Below are 19,259 nucleotides of genomic sequence, written 5' to 3' on the forward strand. Positions count from 1 at the left end.
TACCAGTAGCCGGCTTCCCGACTGTCATATCCCGGCAGGGTGAAATGCTGGGTGTCTAGATGTCCTGATCGAAGGGATGCCAGACACCACGAGCGGACAGCCGCAGGGGGGAGGGTTATGTTTAGGGCACCCGGGGGGATTTAGGGTTAGGCACCCCCCGGGAGGGTTAGGGTTAGGCTAGGGGGAGGGAGGGTTAGGGTTAGGCACCCCCGGGGGGCACTTAGGGTTAGGCACCCCCCCGGGGGACTTAGGTTTAGGCAGCGGGGAAGGGGGGGTTAGGAAAATAATGGGGGGATTAGGGTTAGGCACTTGGGGGGGAGGTTAGGGTTAGGTACCCCTAAGAAGGGTTAGGGCTAGGGGGTTATTTTAAGTTAGTCAATACTTACCTATCGACGATCGGGATTTCCAGCGCTGTCGGGCTTCCGCTGCCGGGAACTCTGCTTTGGTCGGCCAGGCGCTGCCGGGAATCGAACCGCGGTATTTCATACCGATTCCGTCAAACATGGTGGTTGTACTTCCTAATGTGTTTAAATATGATTGTGCCTGATTTTTTATGTAACAGAATGAAATTATCCATACAGGAGTATGGGAGCTATACCAAAAGGATTTGTTTAATAGTTTATTGTGTAAAAGTACATTTAAAATGTTTATTGTACAGATGTCCCTGTTATATGGCAAGGTCCACTAGTATTTTAGCATTATTTGGTACAGTACACTGATACAGTACACTGATAAATCACATGAATCTGGCTCCTACTGTGTTTTTTATATGGTCTGCCATAGAAAGTTGTTGCACTATTGTAAATTGCAGAATTTAAGAATGTAAAATGTATTGTAAAAGAAAAGTGATGTTATGCATATACATATATTGTATGTTATGCAAAAATGTCAGTATCACTATGAAATTTTAGATCATTAGGTGCACTGTAGTATTGATTCATGCTCATCTCAAATATGCCGACCAACGTTAGTTGCTTGTAGATATCCCTGTCTTTACGTATCCATCAATATGGGAGTGAGTTCTGGTAGGCCTAACCAATTTTGTTTGGAAATTTATTCAATTATGGTTTTACCCGTTTAAGTGAAGTTGTAGTTTTAGAATAAGAGAGAGTTGCTGAATGGACTGGAAGAACATGCACTGCACCAATCTACCCTATGAAGGGAGTATTTTATTATAACCTTGTGTAAAAAGTCAAGGATATTCCACCATGCCTTACAAATTAGGACAGCATGACATGGGCTCACCCAGACTGCTTCCTTAGTTCAACATTGTGCCACAAAGTAGTAAGATTTTCAGGGTGGAAAATTGACAGTACTCTGTGTAATGGGAATTTTGGTATGTGCTTTGTTTTGTGATTGCTCTTTACCATACTAAAGCCCCCATTTGCTAACGAGTTTTATCACCAAAACGAGTAATACATTTCACTGTGTATGATAAATGGTGCTCCAGCCAATCAGCTCCCAACTGTCAATTTTCTAACAGCTGATAGTTGAGAGCTGATTGGCACGAGCACCATTTATCATACACAGTGAAATTTATCACTTGTTTTGGTGATAAAACTCATTAGTAAATGAGGCCCTAAGTTAGTGATCTTTTAATGAAGACATGACTTTAATAAAGGGAGTTGTGCATGTTCAACACAGAAAGGACAATATCATCCTGGCACTTCTATACAAAAGATGTGTCACACACTGCACCATGACTTGTCCGGTCCGGCGGTGCATGTTTGCATGTTAGGCCGTCTGACCTGTCTTTCCTCCGCTGCACCTGACCACATGACCTGTCTTTGTTTTGCGGCCTCCAGTAGATGCTGGGTCTGGCATTTCCCTTGTGGCTCCCACTAATTCCATGGGTGCTGCCATATTGCCTATAATGTCACACTACCAATGGCCAATCCACTTCTACAGCTCCTGACCACATTACATGACTTGTCCTATCACAATGCTCAGCAGCAATTTAAACCACCAGAGGTTGACAACACATTGCCAGATCTTCTCTCCAAATTGAGCAGTTGACTTTGGCTCCAGGTTCCTGCTACCTCATGTAGCAGTGTCAGCTCAGCAGTGTCTTTTCACCTCACTGTTCCTGTAGCACCTTAGCAGTGCTTCTCTCCTTGCTGCTCCTGCAGCACCTCAGCAGTGCCTCTCACTACACTGCTCCTGCAGCCCCTCACTGCCCCTGCAGCATCTCAGCAGTGCCTCTCATTTCACTACTCCTGCAGAACCTCAACAGTGTCTTTCACCTCACCGCAACATCTGTTCACTGCTCTTCTATGCAGAGAACGGACCATACTTTGCAATTATTTGTTTGGAGTTGGTTTGAGTGTGTTTCCACTTCCCTCACACACCCTTTTTGATGGTACCTGATTATTTGGAAACCCCCCTTTCAAAATCCTGCATTTGCCACTGGAATTGATGGTAGGGATTCAAAAGAAAAAAGATGCTGGGTCTCTCAGAACATTCTCTGACCACCAGCGCTGTCCTGTGCTGCCAATCAGTTTCATGCAGTGGAAGGGAATGAGACTATACACAGGTGGGCACTGAAGGACTGTGACTATGGAGAAAGCAGTATTCATGAAGCATGCCCGCGAAAGATGCCAGCAGTAGGTGGACGGACAGGAAGTGATTGAGGGCATACAGGATGATGCTGCCATAGGCAGGAAGAGGACACAAGCAGGATATGGGTCAGGTATAGGAGACGGACACAGTTTCTGTTTGCACACATGAATAAGTACATTACTCAGTGTGAGTAGTGAGTGAGCGGGCACAGTGTAATGTCTGTACACACAATGGGACAAGAAGAGACATGAAATGCACATGGCTGTGTAATATCAGCGGAGAGGAGGCAGAGCTAGGGCATAATATATGTACAATGTCACAGGGGGAGACTTGTGTGTGTTGTTAGTGGGCGTAGAGTAAGGAAGTATATTTCAGTGGAGGTAGAGTCGGAATAATGTAATGCATGTTGTTGCATGTGGGCAGCTCAGCAGGCGATTACCTGCTTTGTGAAGTGAAGGGCAGAGCCATGATGGAGCGATTTAGTGCAAATCATGTCATCGATTGGTCAGACCTTCCACTTCACACGTGAAGTTGGCGGTCTCTGGGAGACTTGTTCATTCTTCTGGATGGCCGGGAGTGCCACCTGAAATTCAGGAGCCTCCCGGCTGTTCCGGAAGGGTAGGCAAGTATGCCACTGACATTACAAACACGTATAGGGCTACATTTTGAGTTTTTAGAAGTGAGTTTTAGAAGAGATGTCGCCCATAGCAACCAATCAGATTCTACTTAACCTTTAACTAGCACCTTCTAGAAGATAATAGCTAGAATCTGATTGGTTGCTATGTGCAACAACTCTTCTAAAACTCACTTCTAAAAACTCTCACTTTAGTAAATTTACCCCCTAATGTCAGTGGTCATAGAACAAAGAAGAATATATATATGTGTGTGTAATGTCAGTGCTCATAGAGCCAGGGTAGTACATCATACTTGCCCACTTTTGAAAAAGTAGCCCAAAAGCTGTTAACAAGATCTATTTGTTGATGAAAACACACTGATACTTTTCAGAAACTGCATGTAGCCATAGGGATCATTGGACCTTATTCAGACACGCTCGCAAGCGCTGAGCGCTCATAAGCGGGTCGATGTCTAGGCCGTGTGCATGCGCAGCGGCCGCACTGCGCATGCGCAAGCCCCGGAGCGAGAAAGAAATTCTCTCGCTCCGGGGCTCGCTACCAACGGGGCAGCTGTCGATGTTGATCGACAGCTCGCCCCGTTTAGTAGGCGGGGAGGGGGGGTGGTTTCACAAACGGAGGCATTCCTTAAGGAACGCATGCCGTTTTGTGGGCGGCCGCACTGACATCTGCAGTGAAGCTCCCTGGGGCTTGCAGATGCCGAGACCCAACCTTAGGGTCTCGTTGTAAGCCCCAATGGTCGCGATGGTCTTGACCATCGTGACCATCAACCTGGTCGGTCGCTAAAGCTGTGGGTGGTAACTCACAGCTTAGCTAGTGACCAGGAGGCCGCACTTCAAAACACAAGCGGCAGAGCGACCACTCGCATTTTGCGAGCGCCTCTGAATGAGGTCCATTGTGCCTTTCAAACAATGCAGAGAAATGATACTAATGATCCCACTTGAATGTATATATCTGTTTTTTTTTTATATAACAGCCTCACAATGGGGGTAAGGCACAATCAGGGAAATTGCTAATATTTCAGGGAGTCTCCCTGACAATGAGGGATAGTTGGCAACAGTGACGGTTCTAGGTGCGGGCTAACAGGGCCGTCGCCCGGAGCGCCGACACCTAGAGGGAGCCACTGAGTCCCCCCCCCCCCCGAAAAAAAAACCTAGAAGGAAAAAAAAATAAAAAAAAAATACGCCGGTCCCAACCCCCCGCCCAGCCGCCGCCAGGAGGCTGCAGTTGCTGGGCGCCCGCTGATATTTGTTATCAGCAGGCACCCGGCTCCCTCCCTTCAGCGGCAGCCGAAAGCCGGAGCTCACTCCTGAGCTCCGGCTTCCGGCAGAGAGAGTACTATGGGAGGGGCATCATGATGCGCGGCCCGTACTTACCTGATTCGGGCACGCATTCTCCTGGATTCTGGCGTCGGGATTATGATAGGCGTCGGTATTTCAACAATTTATTTTGATAAAATAAAAGGAAGCTACAAGTGAGAATGATAATAAACACAAAATTGACAAACCTGAACAGCGCACCCTGCCCTGCGGTGAGCTGTGCCATGGCACAGGTCCCACCACCCTAGTTACGGTCCTGTGCCCCGCCATCAGACTCGTAGGATGCAATCTCCAATGTGAGGGGGAGTGAGTTTGGGAGAAGCTATCCGACTTTCACTGCTACTCTGCATAGCAGCCGAATAGCTTGTGAATAGATGCCATAGTGTGTGGTCCTGGGCACTCCCCCAGTGATGAAACAGGGAAGTGATACAAGGTCATGCCCCTTCAGCAAAGCCACACCCCGAATACAAGCTTCAGAATGTTGGGAGGTATGATAATCCCCCTCTCAGCACCCATTAACCTCTCCCCACCCAACATCAATTAATCCATTCACTTGCAGCATCCATTAACCCCCCCTCAGCACCCATTAGTCCATTCACCCTCAGCAACCATAAACTTCCTTACCCTGCATCAATTAATACTTAACCCTCCTTTCATCACCCATTGACCACCCCTACCCAGTTCCTATTAATCCATTCACTCAAAAGCCATTAACCTCATCACAGCATCAATTATTGTCCACCCACCCACCACCTATTAATCCATTCACTCCAGCATCCATTAACCTCCTGCCTACCAGCACCTATTAATCCATTCACGCTCAGCAGCCATTAATCTCCCCCACAGTACCCATTAATGTCCACTCACCCACCACCTTAATACATTCACTCCAGCACCCATTAACCTCCCAGCGATAAAAAATATGTTCTATTACAGCAGTAATCAATTATACTGCAACTGCAAATTACTTATAAAATGTCTCCGGGCAGCTCCCTGGTGATAGTGGCTGGGAATGGTAAGAGGAGTTTTACCACTGCACCAGCCATATAATATCCAACAAAATAATAACATGGGATGTCCTGGGAACATCATGTATTACTGAATGTTAAATATGTGTTAACCAAAATGTATTAAATTAATTTAATGTTCTAGTAAGTCATGTACTATTTATGATGTTACAGTACATTTCGTATCATAAATTCATTAAAATATAATTGAGCTTGGCACACTTACTGTATAAATACTTGCCCCTTAGTGAGCTGTTAGTAATTGCATGTGTGGTCCTGTATATGATTAGCTGTAGAGAGGCAAAGCTAGTCATAAAAAACAATATGTAGTTATACTGTATACCCTTCTGGAAATATATAATTTTGCGTACTGGTTTTAGAGCCTCTTCTATTCTCTTGATAATAAGCTTATAAGGTCGGTTCTGTAGCCACAGGGTAATAATGCAAACAGACATATGTGTCAACACCTTTGCAACCACTAATTTAAAGATTTCAAGATGCAGCAGTCATGGCCTATATACACGTATACTCTCTGCAAAGTTATCGGGGCCAAACATCAGCAATCGGTAAAGAAATGATTCAATGATTCTGCATTTTTTCCCATGATTTCACGATTCTCCAATCCATCAATATGCACCCAAACATTACAGATAGTTTTTATTTTCAGTGATTTACACATCATTTTCAGCAAATAATCTTTTTTGCCAATCGTGAAAGGATCATCATTTTACTGGTAATGGTCGGGAATTCGGCAAACTGGTAACAGTCGGCAAATCGGCTGATCGTTACCATACACTAGCAATCTATAGCCCCCATTAGTTGCTGAAATCCAATATGTTGGACATCCTGATTTACCGATTCACTGATTCCGATCATTATAGGTTTGATTTAATAAACCCCATACATTGCAGATATTTTTACACAATCAGTTCCTGGCAAAACAGGGAATTACCCCAACTTATTGCTGATGTATGGGCGCCATAAGACTACTTGGTTGGTTCCAGCTCAAGTACCATGGCATCTAAAATAAAGGGTCAGGTAAAGGTTGAGAAAGTGAATAGTACCGTGTTTCCCCGATAATAAGACACTGTCTCGTTTTTTTTTTGGTTCCAAAAAACACCATAGGGCTTATTTTCGGGGTAGGTCTTATTTTAACTAACATTGACAGCAGTGCCCCTTATGCAGGCCCCCCTGTAGCAGTGCCCCTTATGCAGGCCCCCCATGTAGCAGTGCTCCTTATGCAGGCCCCCCCCTGTAGCAGTGCCCCTTATGCAGCCTCCCTTGTGTAGCAGTGCCCCTTATGCAGGCCCCCCCCTGTAGCAGTGTCCTTTATGCAGGCCCCCTTATTGCAGTGCAAGTACGGTACTTACCTGAGTCGCCGCCGTCCGGGATGTCCCTCTCACTTGCGCGCTGACTAGATCTAATATGATCCAGCGGGCGCGGCCGCACAGGATCCTAAGCGCGCGGGTGACGTCATGACGTCACCCGCGCACTGCATGACTGGGAACGCTGGTCTCTGCAGCGTTCCCAGCTCAAAAAGAGAATAAGGTAGGTCTTATTTTCGGGGTAGGGCTTATTTTAGACCGGGCTACAAAAGTAAGGGTAGGGCTTATTTTCAGGGTAGGTCTTATTATCGGGGAAACACGGTATATGGTATTGATCTTCTAGAGCTAGACAGTTCCTTTTAAGGTTTAAATCTAAACATATCACTAAAACTATTCCACTAGTGATGCAGTGTCACCCAAGTGTGATAACTAAATTATAATCAATATCAAACATTAGGTTCAGCTCCGCGCATTGGCTTATTAAAACTACAACAACCTAAATCAAACGGTGGAATTAATTTCCCAAATGTACAGTGGTACTCTCAAGTGGCTCTTCTGCGTTACCTTAAAGATTGGCTGCACGACAAAGAAGTTTACGCTAATACTTCTTTGAAGAGAGAATTTCTAGAGGGGGGTGATTTGATATCATTTACACACCTCCATGATCAGGAGGTCCCAACCCATCTGAGAGAGAACCCGTTGCATTGGCCCCCAGGAAGCTGTGGCATCATTTGCGACATAAACATAATTTAAATGCACATAAATCCCTTTATCTTCCCTTTATGTATAATCCCGATATCCAGGAGGGCATGGCTAGACATCCCTTTAACATATGGAGGGTGGGGGGGGGTGATTAACATTGGGTGTTTAGTGGATATGTTGGCAACAGAGAAATTTCCTGTAATTCACAGGGCCCCAAACATGGATCTCCCAGCTTCCCAATGTGCAAATGGTGGATTTATTAAAAGCTCATCACAGGTCATGTTTTAAGTGTGGCCAGTCTCAGACTGATTTATTTCATTGTTTATGGTCATGTCTGCTAATTCGCAGATTCCGGTTGCAAGTACTAAAGTACTCTAAAGACCACTTGGTTAATCACATGACTATGACCCCTGAATGGGCCTTGTTTGGCATTCTTCCAAGTGGAAATAGGATTACAAGAGGTGGTAGTCGTCTATTATTAGCGGTCAGCGCTGCCGCTCGTAAGTCTATTCTGCAGGTGTGGATACACCCAGAGGCTCCTACCCTACCCCTCTTCAAAACAAAATTATTTTATTTGTTTCGTATGGCCTGGGTAGAAGTGGTGCAAGAAAAAGAGATTAAAACTGAAACATTTTTTGAGATGTGGGAAGTTTTATTGCAACTCTTTCTACGAGTATTCAAAACCAAATTCGAGACTCCATACGGTATACATCCTAGTATCTTTTGCGAGATATTGAGGGTGTTCCACCGACTTCTAACCTGAGGTGAGCGTGGGGGGGGAGGGAGGAGCGAGCAAATGTTCTTTTCTTTTCTTTTAATTTGCTTACATTTTTATTAATACGTGTTGTTGTTTATTTTGTTAAGTTGAGAAATCAACAATTTATTATGTATGTACTTTAATATTTCAGCAAACCTATTTGTTGTAAAATGTATTTTCAAAATGATGGCATATTGTTTCATTGTCCCCATTATCGACTCTAGTATTAAGCCTTATGCAATAACTGTTTCACTGGGTCCAACTGTTTCTGATCTCATACATGTAATTTTGCATTGCAAGTTATGTTCATGATTTTTGTGCATTGCTTCAATAAAAATATATATATAAAAAAAAAAACATTAAGTTCAGCTGAAAACTATTTTCAAATACCTGAATTTTAAACTATTCCAATGGCAAGTTATCAGTTTTAGTAAATCAATTCAGCTTGGAAATAAACATTGTAGTGCACCTCATCCTATGCATGCTGCTACTCCTTTACCAGGCAGTGGAATGTGAATTTGGTGGTGTACTGTAATGCTGGGTACACACTGAACAGATATATCTGCAGATCACTATCTGCAGATGATGGTTGTTCGTTCACATTGAACAACCATCATCTGTGTTCAGTGTGTAAGAGAAGGCGTGTCCCGCTGGCCGGGGAGCGGGTTGGGGGCGTTTCTCGCCCCCCTCCACGCGGGTGCCACTGTATGTGTATGTGTCTCTTTGCGACAGAGACGGGGTTGTAGGCCCTTCCATACACATTGAACTCCATAGCCCAAGGGGTGGAATAAAAAGGCACTTCTACTTCAAGAAAGGGCTTCACACCAATGTGCACTTTTTATTATGAGCTTTTTGCACAAGAAGATTACAGTAAGTGCAAACAATTTATATGCTACACAATTTTCCTATTTGCCTTGTGTATCTTTTAATTGAAAGAATCTGGTCTGATTTAATTAATTAAAGAAGGAAAAAAATAGCATTCAGTAATTAATTCAATACAAATGACTGTTATCGCTTTCAATGTGATGCTTTCTGCACCCGCTGCAATAGCTCAGTTTTTACAATTTTCTAACTGTATGTTATTGACTATTTACTTGCCTGTTTAGTTATTGACAGTATTACATAAAGCCTTCCTTCAAGTTTTATGTGTATGTAAATATCACAAACATATTACAGATCATGTGACCGCTGTCTCCCAACAGGATATGAAGCCCTGGAAAAGATAAAAGCATATGCTTCTAAAGCTGACCAGTAGTACTGTATGGTCTCACACTCAATCAAAACACAATTTTATTGAGTCAGATGGAACCATGACCTTGAGTGTAAGGTCATCATTTAACCTGGAAGTGTATGACCATAAACATTAGGCTTGGCCATCAGTGGACTGCCCATAGATGGTCACCCAATTGCACAAAACCATCAATGGTTTGCACCCCTAGATGGCCACCGCTGCCGAGGGGCAGGGCAAGTTGCGGGCCAATCAGCACCGGGGCGGGGCTTAGTGGACTGCCAGGGCACGGGAGTAAGCCCCATGATGTCCAGACCCAGAAAAAAAACATTGGTTCCCAGTCTGCCATCTATGGCAGAGAATCATTGGATCTCTGCCATCGATGGCAAAATCATCGGCCACTGGTAATTAACTATTGATGGTTCTTAACTATCATTATGGTCGATGGCCATCCCTAATACATATATAATATTGCAAAATTGCTTACTGATAGATGCTATGAGGGGCTCCTATAAAACCAGATTACTGTGTGGGGAGATATCAGCTCACCTTCATCCTGGCCACATAGACTGATAATCAATATTTCACTATGTATAGATAAAAGGAATGTACATAATTAACAAATATGTCACTTTAGATACATTATCATTAAGTTATTAAAATAATGGTAATTGTTATAGTGTCATTGTTTTGGGATGGAGTAGATTTTAATGTACTTTAGCTTAGAATTGAGCTAGATGAGCCAGGGACTCCTTTAAAACTATTTAATTCAGCCCATTTTCTCTTAAGTTGTGTCTGTGCATGTCCAACTTAAGGCCCCCATACATCAGCGATGTATTGGGCCAATTCGCTGATCCCCAGACGCCAGGGTCGGAGCATCGGTGGAATCCAACATGATGGATTTCACTGATTTGCTGATCACAAACAATATATGATTGTGATCAGCAAATCAGGGATTTTTAACATGAAGAATTTCACTGATTCCCTGATGGATTGGCATTTCCGACCGTCAGCGGTTCCAATTTCGCGGGAATTGTTGAATCGGCTGGTAGATGTATGGGGCCCATTAGATATAGGGGCTAATTCTGAGTTGAGTGCAAAGTAAAAATGCAGGTACTGTAACTTTCTATCTGGAACAAACTCTATTGCACTGCAAGGGGTGAAAATACATTTATTATTTTTCCATGCAGGATGAATACTAACTGTTTTTGCATGTAGCCCACAAATGCTGTACAGCTTTATGTATACACTGCTATTTAAATGGGCTACACATTAGGCGATATATTGGACGATTTGTCATTTTGAGGCAAATTGGAACGACATATTGTTCACATCGCATAGTGTGCATGTTCTATCACGTGTACACGTGTGTCGTTCAACGCATCTTCACACTGATGTGCTGCACATTGTGCAGTGTGTATGCTCAACTGGAAAGGCCACATAGAATAGTAAATCTGGGCTATACTACGCTGTCTTCTTTATTTATTTTTATTTTTTTCAAACTCATATGAGGACCAATCCGAGGATTATAAAAGCAAAATAACAAACACGCCCTCAACATAAACGGATAAGTATTTTTTATTTATTCCTCCCACCCTATTAAGCCAATGAGCAGCGCCAATTCTCCTCAACTTCTTATATATATATATATATATATATATATCTGTATACTAGTTTCAGAATACCTCGGGATAGATCGTCACAAGGTGTTGGAGGCAGCCTGTTGAAGTGAAGCGCCAACCCGAATTCCCTCATTCTCCTCTTTTGCACACAGAATATAGGCGTGCTGCATTTCATTTTAATCAGCAGAAGCAGCGTGTGTCTTATTTGCATCGCTTTGCTAATAAAATGTGTATGAAGGTAAAAAGTTGCACGAAAAAGACACTCAGCGCTACTAAGTTGCATGGCGCTCACATGTTATGTTTAGCGCGACTTATAGCGTATAGAGGTAAGATGTATGTGGACACATCTGTATGAAGGTAGATATTGTAGTTTGACTAATTGGAGTGTGCAGTGCTCAGCTGCTTTCTCTCACCCATACAAACTGTTTGGACTTTGTATTTAACAACAAGCAGTGTCTGTGATTTACAGCTTGTTGTGAACATTCAAATGTGCCAAGTAATCCTGGCGTCCAGCTGTGCCAGCGAGTGGTAATGTCCCGGCAGGTATCGGCATCCGGGACCAGGGCCGTAACTAAGGTAGTGCGACTAGTGCCATGACACAGGGCACCGCAGGGCAGGGGGCGCTGTTTGGGCCTGTCATATTTCCTGTTTATTATCATTCTCACTTGTAGCTTCCTCTTCTTTTATCCCCAGCACCTCCTGACTGCCCCAGGAGTGTTCCTATCTCTTCCCTGGCCCTTCCCCATGATGCCATGGCCCTTTTTCAGGGGCACTATCTTATGTCCCTATTTAAAAAATGAAAGGTGGTGGGGGTGTGGGGGCGCCAATGCTCTCTCTAGCACAGGCCACCAAAAAGTCTAGTTATGGCTCTGTCCGGGACATTGCCCACAATGCAGTGCTGCAGCTCCGTCTCCTGCCCACGCTCTCCACTCCCACCCTCCTGCTTTCTGACACATCTCTCAGACTCTCCACCCCTTCTCCCCTACTCTCCGCCCCCTTCCTCCTGCTCTCTGTGCTGAAGTCCTCACAATCATTCTGTGCATTCGTCAGCTGCTGGGACCTCCCATGGATCCTCTACATTTGTCAGCGGCCGGGAAAGAGAAAACAACCACTGCCTGGTAAAATAACACTACCGCTCGCAGCACGGTAGTGTTAAATACAAGCAGCAGTTAGGTAAATAGCGCTGTGAGTGGCAGCGCTATATTGCGCCCATTTTTCTAAGGGCCTATTTAACAATGAGACATAACCCCTTAACACTCGCTAAAGGGTAATTGTCCTCCTGTCAATATTTAACAAACATCTGTAAACTATGATTACTGCTGTTTGTCACTGTATCGTTTAAGCCATCTATAAATGACAAGAGCGATACGGTCCCTGTACAGCCTTTTCGGTTTCAGTGAAGCCTACCAGGCCTTGCTGTGTCCCTGCCATGTGAAAGTGTCATGCACATGAGCAGGCAGGCTGCCACTGAGTAGGGGGTTGTCACTGGTCTTTGCCGATGAGTTAATTAATGTTGAATACCAGTGGCACAATCATTTGTATCACTGCGATACTAAAAGAAATGTGTCGTTGGTAATAAAATTTGTTGTTAAATGGGGCCCTAACTCTTGTACAATTCTGATAACACCAATATTTCCTGAGATAATTAATCTGAGTGGAATGCTGACCTCTGTATGTCCATATAACAATGAATTAATGCATTATTTACAACAATTCAAAATGTCTAACTTGTGTTCTTTCTCCTGTAGGAGTTATGCTGCAAAGACAACTGGTCTGGTTGCCTTTCTTTCTTTCTTTCTGCGCTTCCCTGCATGCTCAAGGTAAGCACTTAATATTATTGGTGTATATGAATGATTCATTTCCATTAAATCTATATAGTAGCACTGTAAATGTACTTAGCATAAACTGAAAAAGTTACAAATCATTTTTAGCACCCACAACAGAAGTGAAGCAAAACAAGTGTACCTGTATGCAGAAGACCTGGATGCCAGGTCGTTGTAGGTTTGATATTCAGTACATTTCTGCTGCCATAATCCAGTACATTTATATTACCATAATTCACATTTAAACTACTGGCCGAAAATGAAAGTTAAAAACAGATAAGATTTTCATTACGCTGATGTGCCGTGTAGATTATATCCTGCTCTGCAGGATGCCAGTGCTCAGAATGCCGGCAACGGAAAACCGACACCAGTCAGAATCCCGACACCGCCATCCCGGCCACTGGCATCATGTCAGTAAGTAGGGGTTAAGGGGAGGGTTAGGGTTGAGCACTAGGGGGGAGGGTTTGGGTTAGGCACTAAGGGGGGAGGGTTAGGTTTAGGCACCAGGGGGGGGAAGTTAGGTTTAGGCACTAGGAGGTAAGGTTTAGGGTGTGAGGAGGGAGAGTTAGGTTTAGGGGAAGGGTTAAGAAACTTACCAACAGCTGTCAGCATCTTTACCCTTTCGGAATGGGATTCTGACCGCCGGTATACCAAGCGCCGGCATCGCGTACCCAACCTGATGTGTCCAGCATCATAATAAAAGGAACATTACACATTGTAAACATGGAACCTTTTTATGCACTACTACCATATATAAGATTTTACTAAGGCACCACTCTTCCAAGCCAAAACCCAGGACTTCTCCATTCCTCTTATATTCACTACTGAAAACTACCGTGGCTGTTTGAGTGTTTGGACCAATCCCAAATTGTAATATCTTGATTGCAGTTTGGGATTAGTTTTTCAAATTACAGTTTCCTCAGCTGCCTTTCCAAGATGGTTAACTAAATTAGTTTTCTAGTTTTGTAATACAGGTCACTCTCAATGTATTATCCTGCAAACAGCCCAAACTATGTAGAATACAGCAAAATGGCTAATATCTACAATATTCAAGGTGGGTAGTGCTTCTCTTAGATGATATGTAAAAATATAACATATTACTAACAAGATATAGGTATACAAACTGTTTCAATTACTAGAGGTCTGTATAGACATATACCGTATATACTCGAGTATAAGTCGACCCGAATATAAGCCGAGGCACCTAATTTTACCACAAAAAACTGGGAAAACGTATTGACTCGAGTATAAACCTAGAGTGGGAAATGCAGCAGCTACTGGTAAATTTCAAAAATAAAAATAGATACCAATAAAATTACATTAATTGAGGCATCAGTAGGTTAAATATTTTTGAATATTTATTTCAAAGAATAAACAGTAAACTAGCTCTGTAAGTGGAAAAGAGAGTCAACAAAACCAATGTGGCATCAACAACAACTTTAAAAGTACAAAAACCTTTGCTCAATCAGCAACCAAGCTAAAACACAAGAGTTAAAATCCTTCGAAACTGGATTCCTCCTCATCATCTGTATGTCCAAACATGTATGTCGCTCGCTCTGAATCAGGGCCGTCCCTCATCCTTTTTGGAGCCTCCTGGCCGCCCCTCCTGGCTGCTCGCATAGCTGTGGGTGACCACCCACAGCTATAGCGAGCAGCCAAAATGATGGTTGCGATGGTCAAGACCATCGCAACCATCGGGCTTGCAATGAGACCCTTGTGGTAGGGTCTCGCTGCCGCAAGCCCTGGAGTGCTTTTGGCTCTATCAGAGCCAAAAGCACTCCCACTGACATCACTAGTGATGTCAGTGGGGCCGGCCCCAGACGATAGGCGTTCCCATGGGAACGCCTCCGTCTGGGCAGCCACGCCCCCGGCACGCCCACCAAAGGGGGCGTGCTGTCAATCACCATCGACAGCACGCCCCCTTTGGTGCGAGACCCATAACGATGGCTTGGCCGTCGTTATTCGGGACTCGCGCATGCACACAACGGAGCCGCCTCTGTTGCGCGCATGCGCACTTGGGCAACATCAACCCGCTTGCGAGTGCTCAGCGCTCGCGAGCGGGTCTGAATTAGGCCCACTGTCTGGTTTGGGGTATCTGTAAAATCAGAAGCCTCTTTTATTTTATTTACATGCATCGGACCTCCTGCCGGGAAAATTAAACCCTTCCATCTACATATCATCCTCGCAAGTATCATTCACCAGCAATCAGTATTGTATACCTTTAACATTCCTTGATACAATAAAATTTTTTGATCAATTAGTATCACTTTGGGAACATTGAAGTTGGAAATTCATCCTACTCAGTAACATTGCCATAGTGTACTGCGGACTGCTACGTGTTTAATAGTGCAGCTAATTACTGACTTTTATCTTTAATTACGTCACAGGAACCAAGTGTTCTGATATTTATTGCGGATTGCTACATGTCAAATAGTGTGGCTAATTAGTGACTTTTATCCTAAATAACTTTATTGCTCTGATATAACCAAAACGTTCAATGCGTTTTATATATATGTCTATACAGACCTCTAGTAAATGAAACAGTTTGTATACCTATATCTTGTTAGTAATACTTTTTAGGCCTTATTGACTGCTCTTTTTTAGTCTTTGGCTGAGAACATCATTATGCCTTTATAGGAACAAAATGTATTAAATGATTTAATAAATTATTTTACTGAATTCTACACGGTGCTTCACTATTCTTTCCTTCTATTTGCTGTTTATTTGTGGGATGCAGAGCACACTGTGATAGCTGCCGAATTGAATTTAGGGTATTAATAGGTAGGACATTAGCGCACCTTTCCCCTATACCTTTTATATAAAAATATATATGGTTGACTAAAGGTAGGAATAGTCAGTTTTCCTAGATGCAGATTATAGCAACCACAGCACATATATTCATTGTTATTAACATAATTAGTAAAATAACTAATTTGACAATTCTTTGTAACTTTAGATGAAGAGAAGGAAGATGAGACCACTTTTGATCTATTTAAATGCAGTAACATAAACAAGAAGACATTTGGAGTCAAAGTGTTTCGTGGACATGACTCCGGCTCTCCAGCATATCGATTCCTACGTTTTACTCACATACCACCTGTACAATCTGAAAAGATGAGACACATTATTGATCTAATGCAGCTAAATGAAGGTTTTATCCTCACTGCCACCATAAAACAAGACAAACAAAACCGTGGAACAATTTTTGCCATAGAAGGTCCTGGCATTTCCAACAGATTATTTGAGCTAGTTTCAAATGGACGAGCCAATACACTGGACCTAATTTACTGGGTAGATGGGTCTCAGAATGTGATATCCTTGGAGGACGTTGAACTGGCAGACTCTCACTGGAAAAATATTACAGTTCAACTTACGGGTGAAAACTTCAACCTCTATGTTGGTTGTGACCTTATCGACAGCTTCCGTCTGGAGGAAACCTTCTATGAGCATCTGAAAGCTGATAACAATAAGATGTATTTGGCTAAGGGCTCCATACAAGAAAACCACTTTAGGGTAAGCAAAACCATTATTCTCATAGAAGTAGTATGACATTGTGTTGTGTTCTGTAAGAATGTACTTTAATTTGGAGAGTTCTCTATCCTAGTAAATGCAAGGATGTATATTTATTCTCACATTTATTGAAATTTTTCCTTAGTACAGTAAGTGGACCGTTAGTACTGGGGAAATGTGCATGCTATGGGCCTGATGTAAAGCTAAACATAAAAATGTGACTTGCGCATATAGCATACCCAATGTTGTCTCTATATACAGAAGTTTGCTGTATTTTGTGTTACATGTATATATATATATATATGTATATATATATACACGTATATAAATATAAATATATATATATATATATATATACATGCATACACTTACTTAAAGATTTATGTCAATCAGAACTGGACACATCTATAAAGTGAGTGATTGAGTTGCGTTTCTTTGCCACCACTGTACAGATATTAAACGTTTACTCCCCACATTACTACTAAGCGCATACTGTATGTGTCATAAGTTAGCTTTTATTTATCTAGTGCAAGTTAAACAATGGTTGCAAACTTTTTGCGCAGAGGGTTACTACACATGCACAATTATGTAGCACTGTTATTTTTAAGAACTTTACATATATATTGTATATAATGTCATTTGCTTCAGACTCAGTTGCTTTGATACATGAAGCCATTGTTTAATGCAAGCTCTCTGAGTTAATCTGTTTTTAATTACATCTGTAGGGACTGCTTCAAAATGTTCGCTTAATATTTGACACTTCACTTGAAGATGTTTTGAGGAACAAAGGTTGTCAGCTAAGCCACAGAGGTACAGCTATTTATGTGCATGCCAGGTGTCTTCCTTTATACAATACTAGTAATTTACCTGTCTCCTGATCCTAAATTCTGACTGTTCTATGAACTTAACATTAACCATGTTACAAGGTTCACCTTGAAATTGACAAGCATAATACATTATTATGAAATCAACTTCTTTTGCTTGGATCACCAAATATATCATATAAACAGTTCTATATATAGCATTTAGGGAGGCAGGGGTGAAGCTAGCCTTTCTGTCACCTGGGACAAAGACTCATTACAGCCTCCCCCAACACTCTCCCCCCTTCAATATTCCAGTGGATAGTAGTCACCCTTTACCTCTATGATGTACATATTCTACAGACAGCATTAGTGATCTCCATATACTACACACAGCATAGTGACATACATATACTGCACACAGAATTAGTGACCACCATTTGCTACAGACAGCATTAGTGACTGCCACATACTACACACAGCATTAGTGACCGCCATATCCAACACACAGCATAGTGACCATCATATATATTACAGACAGCATTAGTGACTGCCATATAATACAAACATTAGTGACCACCATTTAATACAGACAGCATTAGTGACCACCATATAATACAGACTGCATTAAACTCATAATTACATCCCTCAGTCTAAATAAAGCCCTTAATCCTAATTAACCTTATTGAATCTTGAACCCCTTTAACTCCTTTATTCTTAGTATTACTTACCATAAACTATACCAAACAACTCCTCACCCCATACCTTAACTTACTGTTGGAGATCTCTTTAATTGAATCTGCTCCTCTCTTGTTGCTTCCAAACAGCACAGCAGTACACAGGAAGCAGCTCCTCTCAAGCAGGTACCACTGAGGCTGCTGCTGTCAGTGAGGAGTTGGGGTCATACACAGACAGACAGGGGAGACAGGGGTGTGCAGTCTATTTCTGCAGAGCATGGCCCCTGGGAGGTGATAACTGTGTGCTGTCCCTGTTCCCTCCCTGCCACTACAAGTCTGCATCCTCTGTGAGCACCACCCTTCTTCTGTCATCTGGTGTGCATGCCCTGCCTTCCTCACCTAGCTGCACCCATGTAGGGAGGTATTATTACAATGTTATGTTACTAGATATTGTATTTTTGTGTCAGTGATAGGAATATTCATAAGGAATGTGGTTGAACATGTTGGCACGATTGCAGCATATAATGCCTCTACACAGTCTTGTTCTGCCATCATCCTTAGACTTCAAACTCCCACCCCTCAAGAAGGTCCTTCTAACATGGAGAACTGAACCTATCAGTGTTTGGTCAAAGCTGAGAAACAATTAAAACTGTCCTGGATGGTTTTGGTTATAGATTTTATATAGTAAATATCAGTGTTTTTTTTCTATGAATAAAAGGTGCTGGTACTATGACAAATACGGCAGCAGTACTGCTAATAGTCATGTAGCCAGGACAGTGCCTTCCTGGTCTATAAAGTAGCTGGAATGAACGAGTTTGGTAATGCCAGTTCTAGCAATGACAGAAGAACTTCTTGTTTCCAGTACCAATTAGTATTAGTACCACCACAAAGAAAGCCCTGCAAAATAATTCTCATCATAAAAATACATTAGGCGTCACCATATTCATCATCCAGCAGTCTATTAATTACATTGATGAAGAAGTACTAAATAGGCTGTTGCATTGCTATTTGTTTTCTTCTTCAGAGAGCAAGTAAAGCAGGAAATGGTTGAATACTCTAGATAATAGCATATCGTTTCTTTAACATGTTTCCTTACTCTTTTCCATGCTTTCAAACATGGTCAGATTTTTTTCCTATTGAAGATAAAGTTATACAAAACCCAGCATGCAAGTGACGTGAACTAGTTACCAATAGTGTGCAGGATTAAAACTTGCATATTATATATACCAAACTTAATTTGGACTGATTGTTTGCTGTGTGGTCTACTGGTTTACTGTATGTGAAAAGCGATTTATAGA

At 42.5% G+C, this 19,259-nt stretch overlaps 1 protein-coding gene across 1 annotated transcript in view; it reads left to right on the forward strand.

The window, feature by feature from the left end:
• Positions 1–19,259, forward strand: part of THBS2 (thrombospondin 2) — a 105,598-nt gene that overhangs the window by 15,607 nt on the left and 70,732 nt on the right. The window contains exons 2-4 of the mRNA XM_088474333.1: positions 12,900–12,971; positions 15,931–16,487; positions 17,210–17,294. Of these exons, the coding sequence (XP_088330459.1) occupies positions 12,905–12,971; positions 15,931–16,487; positions 17,210–17,294 (709 nt within the window). The 5' untranslated portion in view covers positions 12,900–12,904. The remainder of the gene's footprint in view (positions 1–12,899; positions 12,972–15,930; positions 16,488–17,209; positions 17,295–19,259) is intronic.

The sequence above is a fragment of the Taudactylus pleione genome, unplaced genomic scaffold (assembly GCF_031769625.1).
Source record: "Taudactylus pleione unplaced genomic scaffold, aTauple2 ptg000154l, whole genome shotgun sequence".
NCBI lineage: Eukaryota > Metazoa > Chordata > Amphibia > Anura > Myobatrachidae > Taudactylus > Taudactylus pleione.